This window comes from Cyprinus carpio, chromosome A1 (genome assembly GCF_018340385.1).
Source record: "Cyprinus carpio isolate SPL01 chromosome A1, ASM1834038v1, whole genome shotgun sequence".
NCBI lineage: Eukaryota > Metazoa > Chordata > Actinopteri > Cypriniformes > Cyprinidae > Cyprinus > Cyprinus carpio.
The window spans coordinates 13,865,805-13,892,337 of record NC_056572.1 but is presented as its reverse complement, the minus strand read 5'-3'; the positions used below and the strand labels follow the sequence as shown (position 1 = coordinate 13,892,337).

Genomic DNA, 26,533 nt, shown 5'->3' with positions numbered 1-26,533 from the left:
CCTTAAAATAAGGGCAGGAGTGATATGAGAACATCACTCTCTGCTCCTCAGTGTAAATGTTAAAGCGCTCAGGGAGACAGAGGAATCCTTTGGTGTCTTCAACGTCATGGAGACAATGTAAATTGACCTACGGTGAGAAACGGTGGAGTGGAACAAATTAAGTGCACATATTGAACCTGTCAGTCACTGTGCCAACATATATTGTGCATTTTTATGAATGTATTTGCACAATATGCATATATATACTGTATATCTATGTATCTATCTATGTGTGTATATATATATATATATATATATATATATATATATATATATATATATAATATATATATATATATATATACACACACACACACACATACATAATGAAATATAAAATGTTCCATTGTTCTTGAAGTGACAGTTCAACCAAAAATTAAACAAAAAAAAGAAACTATTTTGAAGAATGTTGGTAATAGATGACAGTAGCCATTTCCATCGTATTTTTTTTTCCAAACTATGGAAGTCAATGGGTACCATCAAATGTTTGGTTACCAAAATTCTTCAAAATATCTTCTTCTGTGTTCAGGAGAACAAAGAAATTCATACAGATTTGAAACAACTTCAGGGTTTCAATAATGATAGAATTTGCCTCTTTTTTTTTTTTTTTTTTTTTTTTTTTTGTAAAGACCAAGATAATAATTAAAAAAAATAAATTAAATTAAATTAAATAACAAAAACGCAACGCTTACTGCTAAACCTAATTCAAGCCAGTAGCAACAAAAATATTGCACATGCTTTTTCATATAATGCCAGTACCTGTCAAAAATCAAGAAGTATTTGAGAGATTTTTTCAAGAATGGCACTTCTTAAGAACTTGGACATGGCCCCTGGACATGTTTTTGACATAGAGACTGAAACAGTCACAGTTTAGATTAGTGGAAAAATAGGTTCATTGACATAAATCTACACTGACAATGTTGGATCGATGTGCCTGTGTGTACAAACAGGTCCAGTTCTCCTTGTAAGGCAGTCTGCTGCTCAGGGCACAAATCCATCCATCATGAACCAGCGATGCCAGCTTCTTATACGTGCTCATGTGCTCAGGATTCTTTGCAGTCGGTCTGATCCATACGACACTTTCCATTCCTGCCTGAAAATGCTTTGTTTTAACCCTTAAAGTTTCTGATTTGCACACTATCTTACTGCTTATTGCATACTGCACAGTATATACTGTTTCCACAGTACATATTTCAGTAGTACAGCATGCTATGCTGATGTCATATTACCTTTTTTTTTTACCTGCATGTTTAATTCATCAAGTGACATTCAGTTATCAATATTTTCTTCATCTAATTTGGTATCAAAAACCATGTAAATATAAAAAGTTGCCATGGTTTTTCACATTGAGCTTGACCCTGGTTATTGTTGTTCTAAACCTGCTTTTAACCCCTGATAAAGGTACATTTTACACTTGAAATTTAGTTGTGGGTTTGGCACCACTTTTTACCCGGGGTTTTGAAACCTGCTTTTATGCTGTCAGACTTGTACAGTATGAAACAATGCAGTGTTATGGTTCGTTCAAGTCCTCCAGGAAACTTTGTATTTACTCATTAGCAAGCTGTAATTATGACATCATGTGCGTTCAAGTGACTTTAGTTAGCGCAAGATGGCAATATACCTTTTCTACAAAAAAATTTACAAGATCTATAACAATATTTTAAAAATCTACTTCTACAAAATGATGAATAAAGAGTGTGCGTCAGTTTGTTTTCGTTTTTTTTTTTTTTTTTTTAATTCAATTTATGAAGGTGCAGTGAACTGAAATGTTCTATAATCTACCATAATTATACAATACTATCATATTTTGTAAATGCAACTTTAATCAGGGCTGCCAACTTTTGAGTTCAACTTGGAGTGAGAATTTCCGTTGTGGGATGAGTGGGGATATTTGGATGGGGTTGGTTTTAGTTCAGCCCTGAAACTTTGCTGCATGTACTGGGTAGCTATGTAGTTGATCCTATTAGCAGCACGAAAAACTTTTATTTAAAATCTGAATGGATTAGGTAGCCTACAAACCAAGCAAATAGCGCTTCCATAATATACTCACTAAAAAGCTGTCACTCACTTCACTCTATCGCAATCTCACAATGTTCCATTATAATCAATGAAGCTCGTATTTAAATCAAGGCTTCCCTTTGTTACAATGAGAGGATTCGCTAGAATGCAGGAAACAAATCTGGCATTTAAAGGTGAGTGAATTCTGACTAACTTGAAAATTTATATTACATTTACATTTAGTCATTTAGCAGATGCTTTTATCCAAAGCGACTTGAAAAATGAGGGCAATGGAAGCAATCAAAATCAACAAAAGAGCAATGATATGCAAGTCCTATAACAAGTCTCGGTTAGCTTAATGCAGTACACGTAGCAAGTTTTTAAAAAAAAAAAAAAATCATATAATACATAAAAATTAAATAAAAAGATAGAATAGAGAAAAGAATAGAGCAAGCTAGTGCTAGAGGCCTTTTTTGCTTTTGTTAACTGTATAGGAAATAAAAAAGAAAACAAATAGAATACAAAAATATTAGAGAAGCTAGTGTTAGTTTCTTTTTCTTTTTTTTAAGAAAATAAGCTGTTAGTAAATAAATAGAGTGCAAGTCTAAAAGGGGCATGTTTTTTCTGTTTAGAATAGAATTAGAATAGAGAGTGCTAGAGTTAAAGGGTCAAATAAAGATAGAAGAGATGTGTTTTTAGCTGATTCTTGAAGATGGCTAAAGACTCAATTGCTCAGATTGAGTTGAGCAGGTCATTCCACCAGGAGGGAACATTTAATTTAAAAGTCTGTGAAAGTGACTTTGTGCTTCTTTGGAATGACACAATAAAACAACGTTTACTTGTAGAATGCAAGCTTCTAGAGGGCACATAAGTCTGAAGAAATGACTTTAGGTAAAGGGGTGCAGAGTCAGTGGTGGTTTTGTAGGCAAACATCAATGCCTTGAATTTTATGCGAGCAGCTATTGGTAGCCAGAACAGATTGAATTGTTTGACGTGCATTCTTTTCGGCTCGTTTAAAATTAATCTTGCTGCCGCATTCTGGATTAATTGTAAAGGTTTGATAGAACATGCTGGAAGACCTGCCAAGAGAGCATTGGAATAGAACAAGACTTGAAAAAGGAGTTGTGAAGCATGTTCTGAAAGAAAGGGCCTGGGGTCTCATTTATAAAACTCTCCATAGTTTTCATCCTAAAAGTGTACGTAGGCACAAAAGCTAGATTTTGCGTATGCACAACAGTTGCACAAGTTTTAAGATTTGTATAAGCATGGATTCTGTGGAAAATTTGCTTTATTAATTTTATTAATGGGAGTATTGTGAATACTTTGATTTCCTGCTTGTCTTCTCCCCAAAATAACCATATATGGAGCTTACAACGCCTTGTTTTGAATAACCTCATCTGCATATCATTTCCATGCATATTCCCATGCACATGACACCATGTTTAACACCGAGACATTAAAAAAATATGAGATGGGGACTATAATATCATTTGTGCCATACACATAAATTTTTATTGCTAAAAATTATCCAGTATCTTTGATATGTTTTATAATAAATATATGAAAATATCCATAAAAACAAAATGGTTTAAAGTTGTTCTCAGATATATTTTAGAAAAGAGTTGATCTCATTCTTTTACACTGGCCAAATAGTATTTCAATTGTTTTAAACAATTCAAATCAAATTAAATGTATGCAGTTTTGCTGATGAACATTTTTTAGCTATTTTTAGTGGAAACAGATAGGCCCATATTTATTGCAGTGTAAATACATTTGTCTGATTCGGCTCGTCACTAAGAGAAATATTTTAAAAAGAAAATGTGCGAATCTTACCGTTTTCTCCTAGTTATATCCTCCAAATATAGTTGTATTTTTTTCATTATGTTGTTGAGATGCATTCATCAACAACTCCCTGCAGCTTCGGTTGTAAGCTATTATCATTGGTCCTATACCGGACAATGGACCGTTCGACCACTGAATCCAGCAGTGATCTGAAGTTTAGTTTAAAGATGAATTATAGTGCACCTATAGCACCCCTTGCTATCATTAAAACATAGCATACCACAGGAAAATTATTTATCCTATTGTTAATAAAAGTATGTAATTATGTTTTTTGTAAAATTATGTAATTTCATTGTTTATCTCCATTAATGCGAGTGGAGTATTTAATGTAAATGTGTTATTGACATGAAAACAGAGTTTAAAATCGTTGTTTACTTAATCACTTTTCTCACTCCAGGAAAAAGAGTTTGTACGCATGGTCTAGAATGTCTGTACGGTGCGTACATATTTATGGCAAGTTTATTTTTTATAAATCACGATATGTGCATGGAAAATTGCTTACGCATGTTTCTATGCCCATTTTGTGCATATTCAATGTTTATAAATGAGACCCCTGATCTTCTTGATGTTGAATAAATCAAATCTTCAGGACCGGACAGTTTTAGCAATGTGGTCTGAGAAAGTCAGCTGATCATCAAACATAACTCCAAGATTCCGGGCTGTTTTTGAAGGAGTTATGGTTGATGTGCCTAACTGGATGGTGAAATTGTGATGAAATGATGGGTTTGATGGAACCACAAGCAGTTCTGTCTTGGTAAGGTTGAGTTGAAGGTGATGGTCCTTCATCCAGTAAGAAATGTCTGTTAGACAAGCTGAGATGTGAGCAGCTATAGTCGGATTATCAGGATGGAATGAGAGGTAGAGCTAAGTGTCATCAGTGATATGAAAAGCCATGTTTCTGAATGACAGAACTTAGTGATGCCATGTAGACAGAAAAGAGTGGTCCAAGAACAGAGCCCTGAGGCACCGCAGTAGTTAGATGTTGCAACTTGGACACTCCAAGATACCTTGAAGGATCTATCTGAGAGATAAGACTCAAACCACTGGAGTGTGGTTCCTGAGATGCCCTTTGCAAATAGAGTTGACAGGAGGACCTGGTGGTAAACCATGTCAAAAGCAGTGGACAGATCCAGCAAGATAAGTATTGAAGATTTGGAATCCGCTCTTGAATGGGCATCTATTTATTTTATTCCATTTCCTAAACCAAAATAAGACAGAGCAAAATGTCCCTAAGCATTCAACCCCAAGATGAAAACGTTAATTTTCTGGTTGTCATACCCTCATTAAGTTACAATTTTCATCTGCTCAAGCAGAACATTAATGTCATCTTGTGCTTAAGCAAGGTATCTCTTGCTAAAATTAGTTTAGAAATAGATTAGAAAAACAACCACTTACAATAGTACCATCCTTTAAGTATCTGGGCAGCATTGTATCAGAAGACTGCAATCTCAATGATGAAATTGAAAATCGGATAAAGTAAGCCTTTGTAGCTTTTGGCAGACTTCGACTTCTTTCAAAATAAGCACCTTCAATTGCTTACTAAAGTTACCATCTATAAAGCTGTTTGCATTATCACTTTTCTTTACAGCTGTGAAGCCTGGATTATATATAGCCGCCACCTAAGGTTGCTGGAGCGTTTCCATACAGGGTGTTTGCTGCGAAATTTGGGGATTACATGTTATGCCTAATATAGATTTTATTTACAAAAGATAGACAAGAGTATTCAACAACTACTGAATGAATACCATTAATGAAATGGGAATAAAGTGCATAAGATGCATAAAATGCAAGTGATTATGTTAGGTGTTGTGATGTCAGAGCTACGTTATCTGGAAAGATAAACTGTTGCTACTCTGAAAGAAATAAGGTGAAGAACCCTATTATCCATCAAACAAATCCATGAAAGATTTGCTATAAACTGCAATCAGCTATATAATATCTAATGCAAATTAGAAAAATCATAGTTCCAGTTTATTTGTCATTGTGGGCTCCATCATTTCACACAGTGTGCTCTGGTGGTATATTAAACATTTCTTCAAATGCAGTAAGTCGTTGAGCTGCACATAGTATGCACATTTTGAAGTCTAAAATAAGACATTGCACCACCTACACATTATTAAAATTAAATATATAAAACTAGACACACTCGTAACAGATGAGCAAAATATAGTGCAGATTGCGTAGTCGAGTAGATTGAGATTTGTCATCCATTCAAGACAGCAGACGGATCCTCCACAGCACACCTCATGCATGTCCACAAAACCACTCTAAACATCCTTCATGACAATATACAACACTCAGCTCACAGTAAACTGTTTCTAAATGGACAGGACTGCCCACATATTAAACCAAACCATAAACTATTATCTGAAGGCCAGCCAAGATGTCAACATTTGAGTTACAACCGATGGGATTTTTAGACTAGGTTTCTACATCTTATAACTGTTTCTAAATTTACTTGAAACAAGTTTAACACTACATTTTCAAGCATAATAAGTAGCGTTTTAGGCATATTTAATTTCAAACATCAGACAGTTGAAGTCACATTTAGCTTTAAATAAAACTAAGTTGTTTGTTTAAAGGGATTTAACTTCGACTGATGGCATTCCGACATTGCTCACCAACATCAAGTTTGTAGGACAATTTGTAGTGTAGGAAAGAAAATGATTTGTTTCCCTTATACTGCAGTGAAATTAAATGGAAATGGATGATTGATTGAAATTTTTTGGATTTTGTGAGTGAATGGTAATTTTTAATCTTTTATGATTCTAAAGAATGTATTAATCTGAAATGTTTATTGTCAATTTTCTAGTCTGTCACTCTTAATTGTTAATGTTGAACTTGAATATTTCTCATCAAATGATCTCAGCATATTCATTGTGTTTCTCTACTCTTTACTGTATTGCAACAAGTGACTCATTTAGGTCTGTTTTTATTAATTTTAGAAGAATTTGAGACAAAAACATAACTGAGACCACCACTATCAGTGTTGCTATTATTAACAAAGTAAATATGTTTCGGTAAATGAAATTAGGCTGAAATAAAATAAAATGTTAAAATTAGGTGAAAGAACTAAATTTAATGTTAATTTTCTGAAATGAAAATTAAACATGTTGCCTTGGCAGCTAACTGAAATAAATTCATTTAAGATGAAGTACAACAAAAAATGACTAAAACTAAAAGAAAAAATTAAAATAAAATATAAAAATAAAAATAAAAGCAAATTCAATATTAATAAATGTTTTAATCATAAAATATTTAAATAACTCCTAAATAACATAAAACTAAAAGAAAAAATTAAAATTGCAATGCCTGAACAATAAAATCTGAGATGTTCTCACACAATGGCATCATTTATGCAATGCATTTACGAAAAAACATTTATTTTTGGTCTTTTCCACTCCCCCTGTTTTGAAATCATGTTTACGAACACATGTATTTTGTTTCCCAAAATAGTCTGATGAGCTCCATCTGTGTCCAACATGTCCTCCTCTTGTCATATAACATGAACATTGCTGTCGGATCATAGCGTTCATGATAATTGTCTCCTAAAGGCGTGTCTAATCAGCTCGTTTTAGCGCAGAAACTCTTGTTTCATTGCAAAGCAGAGACTGTGTGCTTTCATCATTGCCTGTGTGATTGAAAAACAGCATGTGCTCATTATGTGTAACATGTGAGATTTTTTTGGCGGTCTGCACCACATGAAGCAAACATTGGCCTCGCTGTGAATGGCTCACCAGTACAGTGCCGCTCTGAGGAGGAAGCTCTCTTTCATGTGACCATGTTCACATGTTTAGCCTGTCAAGGTCTAGTGGCTGTCATTGACTTACAAAGTATCAAAGTCATTGTGGTTTCCAGAGCTTGCAGCTGAATGAATCCATTTCATCAACCAATAGTGAAGAAAAGGTGGAGTGCTGCCAAAAAAAAAAAAAAAAAAAGGTGGTGCCAGGGTGGTTGAGCTTGGTTCCCGGGGGTTGCAATGCAGTTGTTTTGTTGTTTTTTGTGGTTGTCAGGGTGTTATTATGCAGTTCAGGCATAGTTTATAATCAATTGCTATGCAATTACTAGGGCATTCTGTGGTGTTTGCCAGTATGTGTTTCCAGCATTGGTTCTAGAATGTTCCAATGGTTGCTTGGTGGTTGCTATGCAGTTGTTAGGACATTTTGTGCGGTTTCCAGTATGTGGATTGGTTATTTAATTTTCCAAATGGTTTCTAGGTGGTTGCTATGCAGTTGTTAGGGCATTCTGTGTGGTTGGCAGTATGTTTCTGGATTGGCTCTAGAATGTTCCAAATGGTTGTCAGGAGGTTGTAATGCAGTTGCTAGGGAACTCTGTGTGGTTACCAGGGTGTTATTACACAGTATGTTCTGAGTAGATTGTAATCGTTGTTATGCAGTTGTTAGGGCATTCTGTGTGGTTGGCAGTATGTTTCTGGATTGGTTCTAAAATGTTACAAATGGTAGCCAGGGGGTTGCTATGCAGTTGCTAGGGCATTCCGTGTGGTTAACAGAGTGCTGTTATGCAGCATGTTCTGGAAGGTCAAGTCAAGTGCATTGTATTGTGTGCATTTTCAGATTCTATGCATACAGAAAATTTGTTTACTAGACACAGAATACATAACATACTGTATTCCCAAAATAGTATGAGTAATATGTTAGTATGCTACTGCAAATATAGCCAGAGGGTTTACACACATCCTCTGACAGCTGCTTTGGTGTTCATTACAGTGTTTGAACAATCAGTCGCTTTGCTGTCAGCTTTGAGCACTTCTGCCCCCTAGTGCATATTGAAAGAGCACTGTCGATCACAAAACTGCAATCCAGAGAGGAGGGAGGTAGGGTATTGTATTCAAAAGATGTCATGCTAAAATTTTCTGTCGTTACAAAAAAAATTAAAAATAACCTACTGTTGGAAAAAGCATGTCCAATGATCTATGGAATTTACCAACGGCACCATAAATGCGCTCTACTCTTTTAGATCATTATTTGTTACTGTACAGGGGGGAGGTAGGACTGTATTGTTTCATATTATGTAATTGTTTAAGTTTGTATTATGATAGACTACAAATTAGAGCACTAAAAAGATTGTGATGAGTTCCATGTTAGTGTTGTAGTATAGGGCTTGTGAACGTTTATGGTTCAGCCTTGACATACATAGTCACACCTGTGCCTCTGTACAATATGCAAAAAGATCTTTATCTAGTCACGTACTAACTCACCCTCTATCACAAGGCTTCTGGCTTTGTGTTCTTTCATTGTCTAATCAGGAAACTTCTGAATTTGAAAGACGATGCTGAGCCACCATCTGACGATTATTTGTAGTTGCAGTTAGGCGAAAAATATTGTGAATGCAACATTAAAACATCGCATGGTCAAGACAAATACAGAAATAATGGAAGCAATTTTTATGTTTTAAAGGTAAAAGTTTCATCCTGTGTTATGTTCCTGTTTAGGTGGTGTACTCACACGTAGGTTTAGTTTATCTCTAGTGGTTATCTGGACTCGGCAGTCATGCTAAAGAGTGTTGATAAGGTGAGTGGAAATGAAGAGGATCTTCAGTAAAAAACTGTCGGTTGCGGTAGAGATGGTGACGCTTTGAGGACAGTCTTAACTAATTACTCTTAAATACGTCGTGACTCCTGCTGTACATCAACATAAATTAATATGGAAATCTTGTTCAACAGCATACGTAGCTTACTCTATAGTTGAGTTTGTCATTCTTACTCTTTACTGACTCATTTAGGTCTGTTTTATTTAATTTTTAGAACAATTTGAAGGACAAAAACATAACTGAGACCACCACTATCAGTGTTCGCGTAGTTATTAACATAGTAATATGTTAGAAACACGTTGTTTTCGGTAAATGAAATTAGGCTGAATAAAATAAAAATGTTAAAATTAGGTAAAAGAACTACATTGAACAATGTTATCTTAATTTTTCTGAACTTGAAACTTAAACATGTTGCTTACTTGCAGAGCAGCTAACTGAAATCCAATTTTCATTTAAGATGAAGTACAAAAAAAATGACTAAAACTAAAAGAAAAAATTAAAATTAAATATAAAAATAAAAATAAAAGCAAATTCAATATTAATAAATGTTTTAATCATAAAATATTTAAATAACTCCTAAATAACACTAACAATAATTATCTTAAAAAAGCAATGCCTGAACAATAAAATCTGAGATGTTCTCACACAATGGCATCATTTATGCAATGCATTTACGAAAAACATTTATTTTTGTCTTCCACTCCCTGTTTTGAAATCATGTTTACGAACACATGTATTTTTGTTTCCCAAAATAGTCTGATGAGCTCCATCTGTGTCCAACATGTCCTCCTCTTGTCATATAACATGAACATTGCTGTCGGATCATTAGCGTTCATGATAATTGTCTCCTAAAGGCGTGTCTAATCAGCTCGTTTAGTGCAGAAACTCTTGTTTCATTGCAAAGCAGAGACTGTGTGCTTTCATCATTGCTTGTGTGATTAAAACAGCATGTGCTCATTATTGTAACATGTGAAGTTTTTTTGCGGTCTGCACCACATGAAGCAAACATTGGCCTCTGTAATGGCTCACCAGTACAGTGCCGCTCTGAGGAGGAAGCTCTCTTTCATGTGACCATGTTCACATGTTTAGCCTGTCAAGGTCTAGTGGCTGTCATTGACCTACAAAGTATCAAAGTCATTGTGTTTCCAGCACTTGCAGCTGAATGAATCCATTTCATCAACCAACTAGTGAAGAAAATGTGAGTGCTGCCAAAAAAAATAAAATAAAGAGGTGGTGTCAGGGTGTTGAGCCTGGTTGCCGGGGGTTGCAATGCAGTTGCTAGGGCATTTTGTGTGGTTACCAGGGTGTTATTATGCAGTTCGGCATAGTTTATAATCATTGCTATGCAATTACTAGGGCATTCTGTGTGTTTGCCAGTATGTTTCTGCATTGGTTCTAGAATGTTCCAATGGTTGCTTGGTGGTTGCTATGCAGTTGTTAGGACATTTTGTGCGGTTTCCAGTATGTGGATTGGTTATTTAATTTTCCAAATGGTTTCTAGGTGGTTGCTATGCAGCAGTGTTTGGGCATTCTGTGTGGTTGGCAAGTATGTTGTTTCTGGATTGTTCTAGAATGTTTCCAAATGGTTGTCAGGAGGTTGCGATGCAGTTGCAGTTGCTAGGGAATTCTGTGTGGTTACCAGGGTGTTATTACACAGTAATGTCTCGAGTAGATTGTAATCGTTGTTATGCAGTGTTTTAGGGCATTCTGTGTGGTTGGCAGTATGTTTCTGGATTGGTTCTAAATGTTACAAATGGTAGCCAGGGGGGTTGCTATGCAGTTGCTAGGGCATTCTACTGTGTGGTTAACAGAGTGCTGTTATGGCAGCATGTTCTGGAAGGTTCATCAGTACCAGTGCATTGCATTGTGTGCATTTTCAGATTCTATGCATACAAAAACTAGTTTTACTGGACACAGAACATAATAAACATACTGTATTTCCCAAAATAGTATGAGTTAATATGTTAGTATGCTACTGCAAATATAGCCAGAGGGTTTACACACATCCTCTGACAGCTGCTTTGGTGTTCATTACAGTGTTTGAACCAATCAGCCGCTTTTGCTGTCCAGCTTTGAGCACTTCTGCCCCCTAGTGCATATTGAAAGAGCACTGTCGATCACAAAACTGCAATCCAGAGAGGAGGGAGGTAGGGTATTGTATTCAAAAGATGTCATGCTAAAATTTTCTGTCGTTACAAAAAAAATTAAAAATAACCTACTGTTGGAAAAAGCATGTCCAATGATTTATGAATTTACCACGGCACCATAAATGCGCTCTACTCTTTTAGATCATTATTTGTTACTGTACAGAGGTAGACTGTATTGTTTCATATTATGTAATTGTTTAAGTTTGTATTATGATAGACTACAAATTAGAGCACTAAAAAGATTGTGATGAGTTCATGTTAGTGTTGTAGTATAGGGCTTGTGAACGTTTATGGTTCAGCCTTGACATACATAGTCACACCTGGCCTCTGTACACATGCAAAAAGATCTTTATCTAGTCACGTACTAACTCACTCTATCACAAGGCTTCTGGCTTTGTGTTCTTTCATTGTCTATGGAAACTTCTGAATTGAAAGACGATGCCGCCACCATCTGACGATTATTTGTAGTCGCAGTTAGGCGAAAAATATTGTGAATGCAACATTAAAACATCGCATGGTCAAGACAAATGCAGAAATAATGGAAGCATTTTTTAATGTTTTAAAGGTAAAAGTTTCATCCTGTGTTATGTTCCTGTTTAGGTGGTGTACTCACACGTAGGTTTAGTTTATCTCTAGTGGTTATCTGGACTCGCAGTCATTGAGAGAGTGATGATAAGGTGAGTGGAAATGAGGAGATCTTCAGTAAAACTGTCGGTTGCGGTAGATGTTGACGCTTTGAGGACAGTCTTAAGTAATTACTAAAATACCTAGTGACTCCCTGCTGTACATCAAAATAAATTGATATGGAATCTTGTTCAAACAGCATAAGTAGCTTACTCTATAGTTGAGTTTGTCCATTCTCAGCCACCAATTATTGTTTCGTAATTAAAGTGCAGGGGCAAGTTTTAAGCGTTAATCATTAGTGAAAGAAATGTTCTATATAGTAAGCTTTTTCAAACAAATTGTATAAAATTCAATGATCATATTTTCTGCCAAAACGCCACATTTACATTAATTGTAAGTCATTAAAATGAATGTGGTATTTGCATCAATGTTTAGCATGGCCAAGATACAGCACTCTAAAAATGCTGGGTTGTTTTGTAATTATGGATGAAAATGTCCCATAAATGAATCACTCTTAAAAAAATGTTGGGTTGTTTCAACCTAACTTTAGGTCAAATATGGACTAAACCAAATTTTGGGTTAAAAAATCCATATTTGACCTAAAGTTAGGTTGAAACAACCCAACATTTTTTAGAGTGATTCATTTATGGGACATTTTCATCCATAATTACAGTTTTTCTCAGTCGCTTTGGTGCATCTCGAATCATCCTTAATATTTGCAAAGTAGTATGTGCATTTCTCAAAACAATTCGTATACAAACAGCACCACATAATAGATTACCTGCAAAAGCCTGTAACTTACTCAAAATCTTTAGTTCATCTCTCAAAAGCAAGTATTTATATCAGTGTCATCAGAATGAAAAGTCCTTGTGTCATTGTTCACAAACAAGATAGTCAAAATGTTAAGTCATGTTAGTATTAGCTGATGTAAACTATGGCAACATTTTGGATGTCAGTTACTGTATTGAACATTATGCCATATGCTTACGTATGCCATAGATCCATTTCAAAAGTACAAATTTACACATTACTGTATGTGGGATATTGATTGAAAGAGACTGGATATAATTCAAAGTTACACTTTTACTAGTGGTCTGACCAAAAACACACACACACACACACACACACACACACACACACACACACACACACACACACACACACACACACACACAAAAAGGAAAGGAAATATGGGCACAAAGATGAAAATAAAAAAATAAGACCATTGTCAGAATTTGTAACTCTTGTATTGTCCTCTGTCTATACAGGGCTATATGATTTCCAACTGAAGATTCATGAGATTAATCTTTGAGCTATTTCAGAGAAATGGTTTATCATTGGTTGATCAACATTCTCTTCATTAGTCAAGATTCACTTGCATAATTCATGCCAAATTTACAAAAAGTCTAATAATAATGTGTAAAAAAAAATGTTCTTTACAGTTCATGACAACTAGATAAACCATTCTGCATTTAATGACTTATACAATGAACTAAAGACTAGATGTTTTGAGGGGTAAGACTATTGCACAGAAAGCTAGTATATAATAGGCTACATTTTGAGCAACATGACATTTGCAATTTATAATGTAGGAAACCGCAGATAAATGTGCATAATCAATTGCATGAATGTACAAAAGCAATCGCAACTTGTTCAAAAGAATGAGAAACTGGTTTTATGATGTGTATAATTGACTATATGATGTGGAGGTTGGACAAGTAGTTTTGAGACTCTCTCGTGAAATATGAAAATCTGATACCATCACTGTACGGTGGAACTACCACATAATAAGCGAATTCACAATCACATCACTTCGGGGAGAAGCCGCGGGTGGGCGGAACGGAAATGTGCGCGGGTTCGATGACGTCATGGACGCGCGCGGGGGGAGTAAATGGAAGAGTTAACGGTCTCTTCATACACTGGCTCAAGCGCACTGCCTCCCTGCTTTTCAAAGACTTCGGTAAGTGTGGATGAGTTTTTACCGTTTAGAAATCACCAAGATCTCTGTAAGACTACCTGTGACGCGAGCTGTCGTCTTAAAGTTGTAAGATAATCTCACTCAGCTAGTTTTACATGTTAGTGTATGTTTTTATTAATATTATTATTTTGCAGGGTGTTAATTAGTGCTGATATTATAATTGGTGGTTTAACGTTAATTTGTACTTTTGAATAAGGTTGTTTTACATGTTTGTGTATGATGGCAATGGTAGACAACTAACTTAGATATTAACTTTTATAAACATTACGATTTTAGTTTCAAATGTGTATTTACATGTGTAAACGCATACTAGCTGTAGAGTATGTTAACTGTAACTTAGATGGTGTAATTGACACCATTTATTTTTCATATTATTAATGCTGTTGTTAATTATTATAAATAGGCAGTTAAATTAAATAATGGTTGTGTGACAAAATGTATTAAAGTACAAATATTCCATGTAGTCAGTCAATTATTAAAGGATTACTCCACCGCAAAATGAAAATTTTGTCATTAATCACTTACCCCCATGTTCCAAACTAGTAAAAGCTTTGTTCGTCTTCGGAACACAATTTAAGATATTTTGGATGAAACCTGGTAGGCTTGAGACTGTCCCATAGACTGCCAAGTAAATAACAGTGTCAAGGTCCAGAAAAGTATGAAAGACATTGTCAGAATAGTCCATCTGCCATCAGTGATTCAACCATAACGTTATGAAGTGACGAGAATACTTTTTGTACACGAAGAAAACAAAAATAACGACTTTATTCAACAATTCCTCTCCTATGTGTCTCTCCAAATCAGCGTAGCGCTTTTTTTTTTTTTTTCGTTTTTTATGTGTATTTATCGAGCGGCAACCTTCCGCACTCTCTCGTGAAGCCAACAAGAAAGTGACTAAAACTGCAATTCATCGACTGGCCGCTTGAGGCTGGCTGCAAAAGAGAGTCAGTCCCATAGACTCCCTATGTTAAAATCCCCAACTTTACACCAGAAAAAAACATGTTTACAGCCTGGTTAAAAAAATGATTTTGGTCTATATAGCTAAATTTGCCCTTCTTGACAACTGTGAGGGGGGTGAATTTTATTATAACTCATCCGTTTGAATTATATTAAGCCTTAAAGTTCTGCATAATTAAGGGGGTAGCCACTTGAGTGACAGGTGGATTGCCGCTGCTGACAGGGCAGTCGAGCTAGGTGGGCGTGGATTCAGCAACCAGCTCCAGCCTTTTTGCCTATTTTCGATTATCCGGGAGAGTCGCGCGGTGATGCACTGCCAAGATGGCGACGGCTCGCTCTGCACACTTTGAGCTTCAAAAATGCTCTTCAGGAGTCTATGGGTGACGTCACGGACCCTATGTCCATGTTTTTATACAGTCTATGGTATTTATGCTTTGGTTTGAAAGAAAACAGCGCATCAGAGCAGCGTGGCTGACACAGAAGAGCGTACGCCACCTGTGTACTGCTCAGATTTGCCAAAATGGCACTACGCTGATTTGGGACAGTCTCAAGCCTACCGGTTTTCATCCAAAATATCTTAAATTGTGTTCCGAAGACGAACAAAGCTTTTACGGGTTTGGAACAACATGGGGGTAAGTGAATAATGACAAAATTTTCATTTTCGGATGGAGTATCCCTTTAAGTATGAAGTCAATTCTCCTCAAGTTGTTTTAACAGGGGAAAGAGGTGTAGTTTATCACAACTATCACAACCACTAACCACAGACAAACACAAATTATTAGGTATTTAACTTAAACTGACAATTATGCCATTATTTACACATTTCTCATAAAATGGGTGTTTTGAAGAATGTTTATGCATATTTAAATTTCTTAAAAACATATTTTGTGTTCCATGGACTGAAAAAAACATACAGGTTTTGAACCGGTGAGTAAATAATGACAGAATTTTCACATTTTGGGTTTATATTTAACATGATATTTATATTTAATATTTGTTTAATTTTAAACATTATATTAATTTCTTACTAAAACCCTAAGAACTTTTTTTGTAATTAAAGAATATTTTAGCGGTAGTTAATATCAGCTCACAAAACCTGAAAAGGAGAAATGCAAGTACAGTACAGTGACAAATAAAAAGGACAGTGTTTTATAAATTGTAATACTGTCTGCAGACATCCGACCAAAATAGAAGTTGTACATTTCTTTCCTGGTCTGCATGGGTGGACTTAACCAATAAGCGAGGTAAGCGGCCGCTTAGGGCCCTGGGGAATCAGGGGGCCCCATCTGATATTGGCAAAACATATTTGGCAAACACTCCAGTGTGTATTTGTGTTCTGGAGAGCGTCACATTTTCAGACAGTGCTGAGTCCTCAAGCTTGTGTATCCTCTCATTATAACAACGTGTAGATACAATGTAAATAAAAGATTCATTGTGCAGTGCACACAGCTTCATTGATTATAAGAATGCTGGGAGATCGCGTTGAAGTGAAGAGAATCACAGCTTTTAGTGATTATAGAGGGAGCGCTCTTTCTAGGCTGTATAATCCTGTCTGACTGTCTCAGAAAGGAATTATTAACCTCACAGAAAGGATTGTGCTTTGCGTGCTTTTTCTATGTGGCGCAAACTGCTGCACACTCATACAAATGCATGAATGCAATGACTGGAGGTTTTTGCTTAGTAATATATCATTTTCAATTTGTTTCTTGGCAAACCCTACTGTATGCCTTAAGAACACTTGGAATACAGAACGATTTGCATGAGATAATTGCATGATATTTGAATCATTTTTGTAAAAAGATTGAAGAATGTTAAAATTCCTCAAATGGACAAGTAAGCATTTTTTTATAATGTCTTCTTTTGTGATCTGAAAAAATAAGCCTGACATGGCTTTAAAACAGCATCAGGTTAACTAATTATTTACTTCAGTCATGAAGAGGTAAACTCTCAAAGAAAGAGAGCGAGCAAAATAAGGTTTAGGCGTAAAAGAGCATGCTTAGTTATTGTGTTGGGACCATGTTTACCAAAATCTAAATGGGGTTAATGTTTTTTTCAAAGCTATTTATTTTCTTTCTTTCAGAATCCATTGCTATATGTGGCCCACCGAACTTCTATCAACGCTTAAAAAATGGCATCAACAATGGAAGCAGCAGATATAGTTGTTGTTGCCATGTACTTCGTTCTTGTCTTGTGCTTTGGATTTTTTGCAATGTGGAAGGCGAATCGAGGTACTGTGAGCGGATACTTCCTGGCTGGTCGTTCCATGAACTGGATGGTGATCGGCGCATCACTGTTCGTGAGTAACATCGGCAGTGAGCACTTCATCGGCCTCGCTGGCTCAGGTGCGGCAAGCGGTTTCGCTGTAGCTGCATGGGAGTTCAATGCGATTCTATTGCTGCAGCTCCTGGGTTGGGTCTTCATACCTGTTTACATCCACTCAGGTGTGTACACCATGCCAGAGTACCTCTCCAAAAGATTCGGTGGTAAGCGGTTGAAGGTTTTCTTCGCATCCCTAACTCTGCTCCTCTACATTTTCACCAAGCTCTCAGTGGATCTATATTCCGGAGCGCTCTTTATCCAGGAATCTCTGGGCTGGAACCTGTACGTATCCATAATCCTGCTCATCACTATGACTGCCCTTCTCACAGTCACAGGCGGCCTGGTGGCGGTCATTTACACAGACACTCTGCAGGCATTCCTCATGATATCTGGAGCACTTTGCCTGATGGCTCTCAGTTTAGTCAAGGTAGGAGGTCTTGAGGGTTTGCGCACCAAGTACATGAATGCCTTTCCCAACATCACTGCCATTGAGCTAGAGAAAAACATCACATACTCCAATTCCTGCCATGTGCATCCTAAGCAAGATTCATTCAAGATCTTAAGAGGTCCGTTGGACAAAGACCTGCCGTGGCCTGCTTTTCTTCTGGGCCAGACTCCAGCCTCAATCTGGTACTGGTGCGCTGATCAGGTCATAGTGCAGAGAGTCCTGGCGGCCCGAAATCTTGCCCACGCCAAAGGGTCAACCCTGATGGCGGGCTTCCTAAAAGTCTTACCAATGTTTATCATTGTGATTCCAGGAATGATTTCACGTGTGCTCTTTGCTGATGAACTTGCTTGCATTGGTCCAGAGCACTGCGTGCAAGTCTGCAACAGCAAAGCTGGCTGCACTAACATCGCCTATCCTCGCCTCGTCATGAACGTCATGCCTGTGGGTCTACGAGGGTTGATGATGGCGGTGATGCTCGCTGCTCTCATGAGCGACCTAGACTCAATCTTTAACAGTGCCAGTACTATCTTCACCCTTGATATCTATAAGATGATACGTTACCATGCTTCCTCCAAAGAGCTCATGGTGGTGGGACGCATGTTTGTGATCCTCATAGTGGCCATTAGCATAGCTTGGGTGCCATTCGTCGTTGAGATGCAAGGTGGTCAGATGTTCCTCTACATTCAGGAGGTGTCTGATTACCTTACACCACCCATTGCTGCACTGTTCCTGCTTGGCATTCTCTGGAAACGTTGCAATGAGACTGGTGCATTCTGGGGTGGCATTGTGGGCTTCTTGCTAGGAGCCATAAGACTCATTCTTGCCTTCGTTTATAGAGAGCCGGACTGTGACACAACTGATGACCGCCCTGCTTTCATCAAGGATGTTCATTTCATGTATGTGGCAGCTGTGTTGTTTTGGGTTTCAGGGCTTGTGACAGTAGTTGTCAGTCTTTGCACAGATCCACCAAGCAAGGAACAGATTGCTACGGCTACTTTTTGGGGACTGCGCAATAGGAATCAACCCGAGAACAGCAAAATTCATCAGCTTTCTGTAAAAACAAAAAAAGAGAAGTCAATGGATGAAGTGGAAATTAAACAATCATCTCAGGTTATTCAAACAGGGCCTGAAATACCTCCAAATGGCCACTTGGAGTCTCAACATACACACAAACACCAGAGCACTGATCATGTGGGTGGAGATAAGAGACAGTGTGTGAAATGTTTTGAGTGGTTTTGTGGTTATAACGAAAAATCTGAGGAAGAGGAACTAGATTCACCTTTTGGAGATGACAACAGGAATGTTACTGAAATGCTCAAAGAACCTCCAAAAACCAAAATTATCCTCAACCTTGGTCTCTTGTTAGTGTGCACACTTGGAATATTCTTGTTTGTGTACTTCTCTTTGTAATACTCCTGATTTTATTTATCAATCTGTCTAAGTTTACAGGTGCATCTCAATAAATTAGAATGTTGTGGGAAAGTACATTTATTTCAGTAATTCAACTCAAAATGTGAAACTCGTGTATTAAATAAATTCAGTGCACACAGACTGAAGTAGTTTAAATCTTTGGTTCTTTTAATTTTGATGATATTGGCTCACATTTAACAAAAACCCACCAATTCACTATCGCAACAAATTAGAATATGGTGACATCAACTAATCAACTCAAACACCTGTAAAGGCTACTTGAGCCTTCCCAAATGGTCTCTCAGTTTGGTTCACTAGGCTACACAATCATGGGGAAGACTGCTGATCTAACAGTTGTCCAGAAGACAATCATTGTCACCCCTCACAAGGAGGGTAAGCCATAAACATTCATTGCCAAAGAAGCTGGCTGTTCACAGAGTGCTGTATCCAAGCATGTTAACAGAAAGTTGAGTGGAAGGAAAAAGTGTGGACAAAAAAGATGCTCAACCAACCGAGAGAACCGCAGCCTTGTGAGGATTGTGAAGCAAAATCGATTCAAGAATTTAAGTGAACTTCACAAGACATCAAGAGCCACCACACACAGACGTGTCAAGGAATTTGGCTACAGTTGTCGTATTCCTCTTGTTAAGCCACTCCTGAACCACAGACAACATCAGAGGCATCTTACCTGGGCTAAGGAGAAGAAGAACTGGACTGTTGCCCAGTGGTACAAACTCCTCTTTTCAGATGAGAGCAAGTTTTGTATTTCATTTGGAAACCAAGGTCCTAAAGTCTGGAGGATGGGTGGAGAAGCTCATAGCCCAAGTTGCTTGAAGTCCAGTGTTAAGTTTCCACAGTCTGTAATGATTTGGGGTGCAATGTCATCTGCTGGTGTTGGTCCATTGTGTTTTTTGAAAACCAAAGTCACTGCACCCGTTTTTCCAAGAAATTTTGGAGCACTTCATGCTTCCTTCTGCTGACCAGCTTTTTGAAGATTTCATTTTCCAGCAGAATTTGGCACCTGCCCACACTGCCAAAAGCACCAAAAGTTGGTTAAATAACCATGGTGTTGGTGTGCTTGACTGGCCAGCAAACTCACCAGACCTGAACCCCATAGAGAATTGATGGGGTATTGTCAAGAGGAAAATGAGAAACAAGAGACCATAAAATGCAGATGAGCTGAAGGCCACTGTCAAAGAAACCTGGGCTTCCATACCACCTCAGCAGTGCCACAAACTGATCACCTCCATGCCACGCTGAATTGAGGCAGTAATTAAAGGAAAAGGAACTCCTACAAGTATTGAGTACATGTACAGTAAATGAACATACTTTCCAGAAGGCCAACAATTCACTAAAAATGTTTTTTTTTTTTTTTTTTTTTTTTTTTTTTTTTATTGGTCTTATTGGTCTAATTATGGTTGTAATTTATATTTTTAATAGTGTTTTGCACTATAGTATTGAACAATGTACAACTCACATTGTAATGCCAAGTATACTGTATTACTGATATTATTTAGTGCTGGTTGCCAGTGCGCTGTCAATACTGTAAAATACCTTGTCAGAAATTGGTTATGTTGGACCATTTAACAGAACAATGAAAGTGAATGGGGCCTCAAGATGTATGTGCGTGCTAAAATAATAATAATAAAAAAAGCTTGCTAACCCTTTTTGGGTAAAAAAAAAAAAAGTTGATTTCAACAGCTTTACAGATGAATTTTCACGTTTCTGCCTAAATTTCCCAAAATGTTTGCCACATTAACTTCCATTATAAGTACCTCAGTGTAACCATGATTTTTGTTTCAGTTTTGTTTTTGTAGAAATGTAAATACAAGAACAAGGGATGAGACCATTTTTTTATTTTTATTTTATTTTTTTGTGGTAAACAACATTGTAACAAATGCTGTTGATTTCACTTGTACTGAACCTAGAAAAGGTTTTGCTTATTTGCTTAGATTTTTTGTCTTATTGTGCATTTGTTACTCCTTTAGAGTATTGCTGGTTAAATTCAACAGTCTGTGAACTGACAGTGTGTTTAAGTCAGTCTCACCACTGAAAACATGTCTACCTACCACTGACCTCATTAAAAAAAAAAAACATAGGACTTTTTTTGGGTTTGTTTACTAATATGTATTTGTCATTGAGGTCGCTGGAATTATGTGGGCTAGTTAAAACCTCTTGTCCAAATAATAAAAAGTTCAAATATTTAACTCTCCAACCATAAAATGTACACTCATACACCCATCTATGTTGGCATAGCAACTGGGGAAAAAAAAAAACATGCTTTTGTATTTCCTTGGCTTGTGTTCTTCAAAGCTGGTTAGTTTTTAGTAGTAAGACAGTGGATATTTCTGTATTCAGGCCATTGTGGTTTTCTTTCTTTGGAACCTCATCAATGTATATTTGTAGTTTGTATGCGGCAGCCACGTAGCTACGAGTGGTCAGTCAGGCCCATCCAGTCATCTGCCTCACAAGGTAGCCTAATGAGTGAATTCTATTGAAATTATCACAATACTTGACCTATAAAGCCTAAGTTGTATTGTCTCTTTATTCTTGTTTGCCATATAATGATTAAGATATGTTAGTTTTGTGAGTAGTAGTGTGTGTGCCCACAGGCGTAGGATATGAGGGGGATGTGTCCCCCACACTTTTAATAAAATGTAAATTTGTCCCCCGCACTTGTTTCAGGCAAGTGTGTTTATGTAAACGTTTTCAAAGGCCTATGGCATATGTCCACTACTCTCCTGCTGATTTGATGATAGTGTTGCGATGCATCTGTCAGAAGCACATGTGTGTGTGATGTGGCCGCCGTCCTAAAGCTGTTCTTATAGTTATGGTCGCAACATAACATAGCTTTTAATGAAATAATTACAGGCTTATACTTTAATTAAATGGTGGTGTATTCAAGCAGGTATAATTGTGTTGGTCTATTTTGATAACAGATGCATTTTAGGCTAGGCCCATCTGATTTTCTCTGGGCCCACCCACATTGTGATTCCTGGCAATGCTTGTGGTATGTGGTCAATTGGCTTGGTGCACAAGATGGCACCCGTAAGCGTCCAGGACACGAGTTTGTGCATTCATATTTCCGGTTGAATAGAACTGTGAGGACAGAGGTGAAGATTTGCATCTTAGTTAGCAAAAATGAGCATGTTTAAATTAAAAAGAATATCATCAATAGGAGAGAACATCCTCCCTACATTGCTGCATACCTCAATGCACTAATTCATCTTGATACAACGCTGCAATAAGCTTTTATTCTTCCCCTGTTGATTCTGAAGTTTGTGCTCAGTGGTTAAGCAAAATCCGTAGGGATCACTTAAGTCCTACAAAAACTACTAGAGTGTGTAGTGTACATTTAGTGTACAGATAATTTTGTTTTGACAGCTGGGGGACTGAGAAAACTTAAAAAGGGATTTGTTCCCTCTCTTTTTGCATGGAACCACTACAACTATACAGTACTATACCACTGTACCACTATACGAATGTTTGGGATAGTTGACCAAGATCCCCTGTCCCAAAGACGTCTCTGCCTGACTCTGGAATGAGTGAACCACAGATGGCACCTGATCATGACTTCCCTGTCACTCCAGCAACATCAGTCATGGCAGGTGAAATAGCAATGAGTTATGACAAATTGAAGAAGAAAGTGGAAGAACTACAACATCAGCTGGAAACTGTACAGTCACAGTCCCATTTGGTTTGCAACGCATCGCTGGATCAGACGAGAATATTCGTTCATACACCAGGTTGGTTCCTTATGTTGTTAGAATAGCATAACATTCACACGTTTTCTCTATATATTGGCCTTTTATCTATCACTGTGTGATGTACAATCCTTATGTTCTATTACCTTCTATTAATCTACTATTAGGCTAACCGTTATGTTCTATCTGTTTCTCTCTGCAAGCACGCACACTAACTCTTTCTGTCACACACAAACAATCCTCTCTTATACACACACACAATCTCTCACACACAAACAATAATAATAAAACATTTAAGCGAATGTAAGGAATAAGCATGTATTATTATAATTAACATTATAATAATTCTATTTTTCGGGTTGCATCTTACAAGCATTTATTGACCTTTTGGAGACTGATGGAGCCTGCTGCAAAAAAGTAGGATGGTGTGAAGTTTGCCTCTGACAGCTTCGATGAGCTGACCCAAACAAAAACACTGGTATAAATAGCGATAAAATAGTGAGTAATAATTTACAGCAGGGGTGTCAAACTCAATTCCTGGAGGGCCTGAGCCCTGCAGAGTTTTGTTCCAACCCTTCTCCAGCACACATACCATGTAGTTTTCAAATAAGCCTTGATAAGGACTTGATAAGTTGAATCAGGTGTGTTTAATTAGGGTTGAATTTAAACTCTGCAGGGCTCCGGCCCTCCAGGAATTGAGTTTGATACACCTGATTTACAATATGTTTTGATGTTATAGTTTTGTGTAGCTGTGAAATCACAAATAAATCTGAATTGAAACTTTATTTATTTTCACAGAAACTTGCACCAATAGTTGAGCTGCTCCTGTTTCTGATGCACTTGTCTGTGGGTCTGCCTCTCAGGGATCTAGCCAGGCACTTTGGTATTCATTGCACGACAGCTAGCCGAATCATTGTGACAGACACTCTGTCTGTACAATCTGCTTGGCTCTATTTGCTTATGGATACCAAAAGAAGTCAGAGCTGTCTTACCACCAGAGTTTGCAGCCTAGAGGAACTAGAGGAAATGACTGGGAACTTGGGCACTATCTTCTCTAATACATTAGAAGCAGTTGCCCCTATCAAACTGAAAAAGGTTAGAGAAAAACGTACTGTGCCATGGTTTAACAGTAATACCCACGCTCTCAAGAATGAGACTCGTAGTCTTGAGCGCAAATGGAGAAAAACTAACTTGGAAGTTTTTAGAATTAAGTGGAAAAACAGTATGTCCAGCTATAGACAGGCTCTAAAAAGGGCCGAGCATATCCACAAACTCATAGAAAATAAAACAATCCAAGGTTTTTATTTAGCACAGTGGCTAGATTAACAAATAACCAGACGCCATCTGATCTAAATATTCCTTCACAGTTAAATAGTAATGACTTTATGAATTTCTTCACTGATAAAATAAATAACATCAGAAATACAATAACAAATGTAGATTCTACAGTGTCTGATGCTTCAGTTTCATCCATCGTACCCAAAGATAAACTGCAGTGCTTTACAACTATAGGACAGGAAGAGCTAAATAAACTTATCATTGCATCTAAACCAACAACATGTTTATTAGATCCTGTACCCACTAAATTACTGAAAAGACTGCTTCTCAATATTATTAACTCGTCGTTATCTTTAGGTCACGTCCCAAAACCATTTAAGCTGGTGGTTATTAAGCCTCTTATTGAGAAACCACAACTAGATCCTAGTGAACTGGCAAATTACAGACCCATTTCAAATCTTCCAATTTTCAAATTTCAATTTTTAGGATTTTAGATGTGTCTGTTTATGTTTTAGTTTGTTCATTAATTTGGGATTCCTTCAGTTGGGATTCAGGCCCCACCATAGCACAGAAACTACACTTGTTAAAATTACAAATGACTTGCTTCTTGCGTCAGACCAAGGCTGCCTCTCATTGATCACGTTTTACTTGATATTAGTGCTGCATTCAACACCATAGATCACGACATATTCATAGATCAATTACAAAACTGTACAGGTATTCAAGGGCAGGCTGATGGTTTAGATCCTACCTGTACGATCGCTACCACTTTGTTTATTTAATTTCGGAGTCATCTCATGTATCACCAGTAAAATATGGAGTGCCACAAGGATCTGTCCTAGTTCCTCTGCTATTTTCAATATAATGTTGCCCCTTGGTAATATTATTAGAAAATACGGGATTAGTTTCCACTGTTATGCTGATGATACTGAACTATATATCTCAACAAGACCAGATGAAATTTCTAAATTACCTAAGATAATAGAGTGTGTTAAACGTGTAAAAGATTGGATGACCAATAATTTTCTCCTATTAAATTCAGATAAGACAGACATATTACTTATTGGACCAAAAAAAACATTACACAGAATCTCCTAGATTACAATTTGCAACTAGACGGATGTACTGTTACTTCCTCTACAGTCAAAAATCTGGGTGTTATATTAGACAGCAACTTTGAAAATCATATTTCCCATATTACAAAAACAGCATTTTTCCATCTTCGAAACACTGCCAAGCTATGAAACATGTTACCTGTTTCTGATGCAGAAAAGCTAGTTCATGCATTCATGACCTCTAGACTGGACTATTGTAATGCACTGCTAGATGGCTGTCCCGCATCTTCAATAAACAAGCTACAGCTAGTCCAAAATGCAGCGACTAGAGTCCTTACCAGGTCAAGAAAATATGATCATATTACTCCAATTTTACAGTCTCAGCACTGGCTACCTATTAAGTTCCGTTTCAGTTACAAAATATTACTACTTATAAGGCCCTTAATGGTTTAGCTCCTGCGTACCTAACTAGTCTTCTACCACGCTACAATCCATCACGCTCCCTAAGGTCACAAAGCGCTGGACTTTTGGTAGTACATAGGATAGCAAACTTCACTAAAGGAGGTAGAGCTTTTTCGCATTTGGCTCCCAAAAGTTTGATTGTATCATATAATTGCTGTTAATAGTGTTCATCGTCTGTTTGATTACATCTTTAATTGATTTTTCCGTACATTTCTGCCATATGCACAGTCACCACTGATAAGCTACTACTAAATATTGTAGAAACTTAATTTTCTGTAAAGTTGCTTTGCAACGATTTGTATCGTTAAAAGCGCTATACCAATACTTTAATTGAATTTAGACAGATTTGTGAACAATATTTGAGAGAAATAGGCCTTTTGTGTACGAATAAAAAGTCTTAGAACTTTGAGTTCAGCTAATGGAAAATGGGGGCAAAAACAAGCGTTTCATTTATAATTTTGTTCAGTGTAGCTGAAATTATACAGTATGTATATTTCCAGTTGCTAAATAAAAAGATAATGCTATACGGAATCTAGGATAAGCCTCAAAAACATTGAACTGACTCTAAAGGCCTGTTCACACTGGGACGAATATCGCGTGTGATTATCGCCGACGTTTAATGCCTCGTGACTAAACAAAGGGCGCCAATGTGAGTGTGCACACCAACAAACAAAACTTGAGGCGTAAAAGCATTATTTTTTGTAAAAACGCCTCAAGATAAT

General features: G+C 37.0%; 1 protein-coding gene across 1 annotated transcript; it reads left to right on the top strand.

Moving 5' to 3' along the window:
- The first annotated feature begins 17,256 nt into the window (after nt 1-17,256).
- Nucleotides 17,257-19,334, top strand: LOC122134008 (sodium/myo-inositol cotransporter-like). The gene has a single exon (XM_042745998.1). It carries the CDS (start codon nt 17,264-17,266, stop codon nt 19,310-19,312), a length of 2,049 nt encoding a protein of 682 aa, XP_042601932.1. The 5' UTR covers nt 17,257-17,263; the 3' UTR covers nt 19,313-19,334.
- The last annotated feature ends 7,199 nt before the right edge of the window (nt 19,335-26,533 follow it).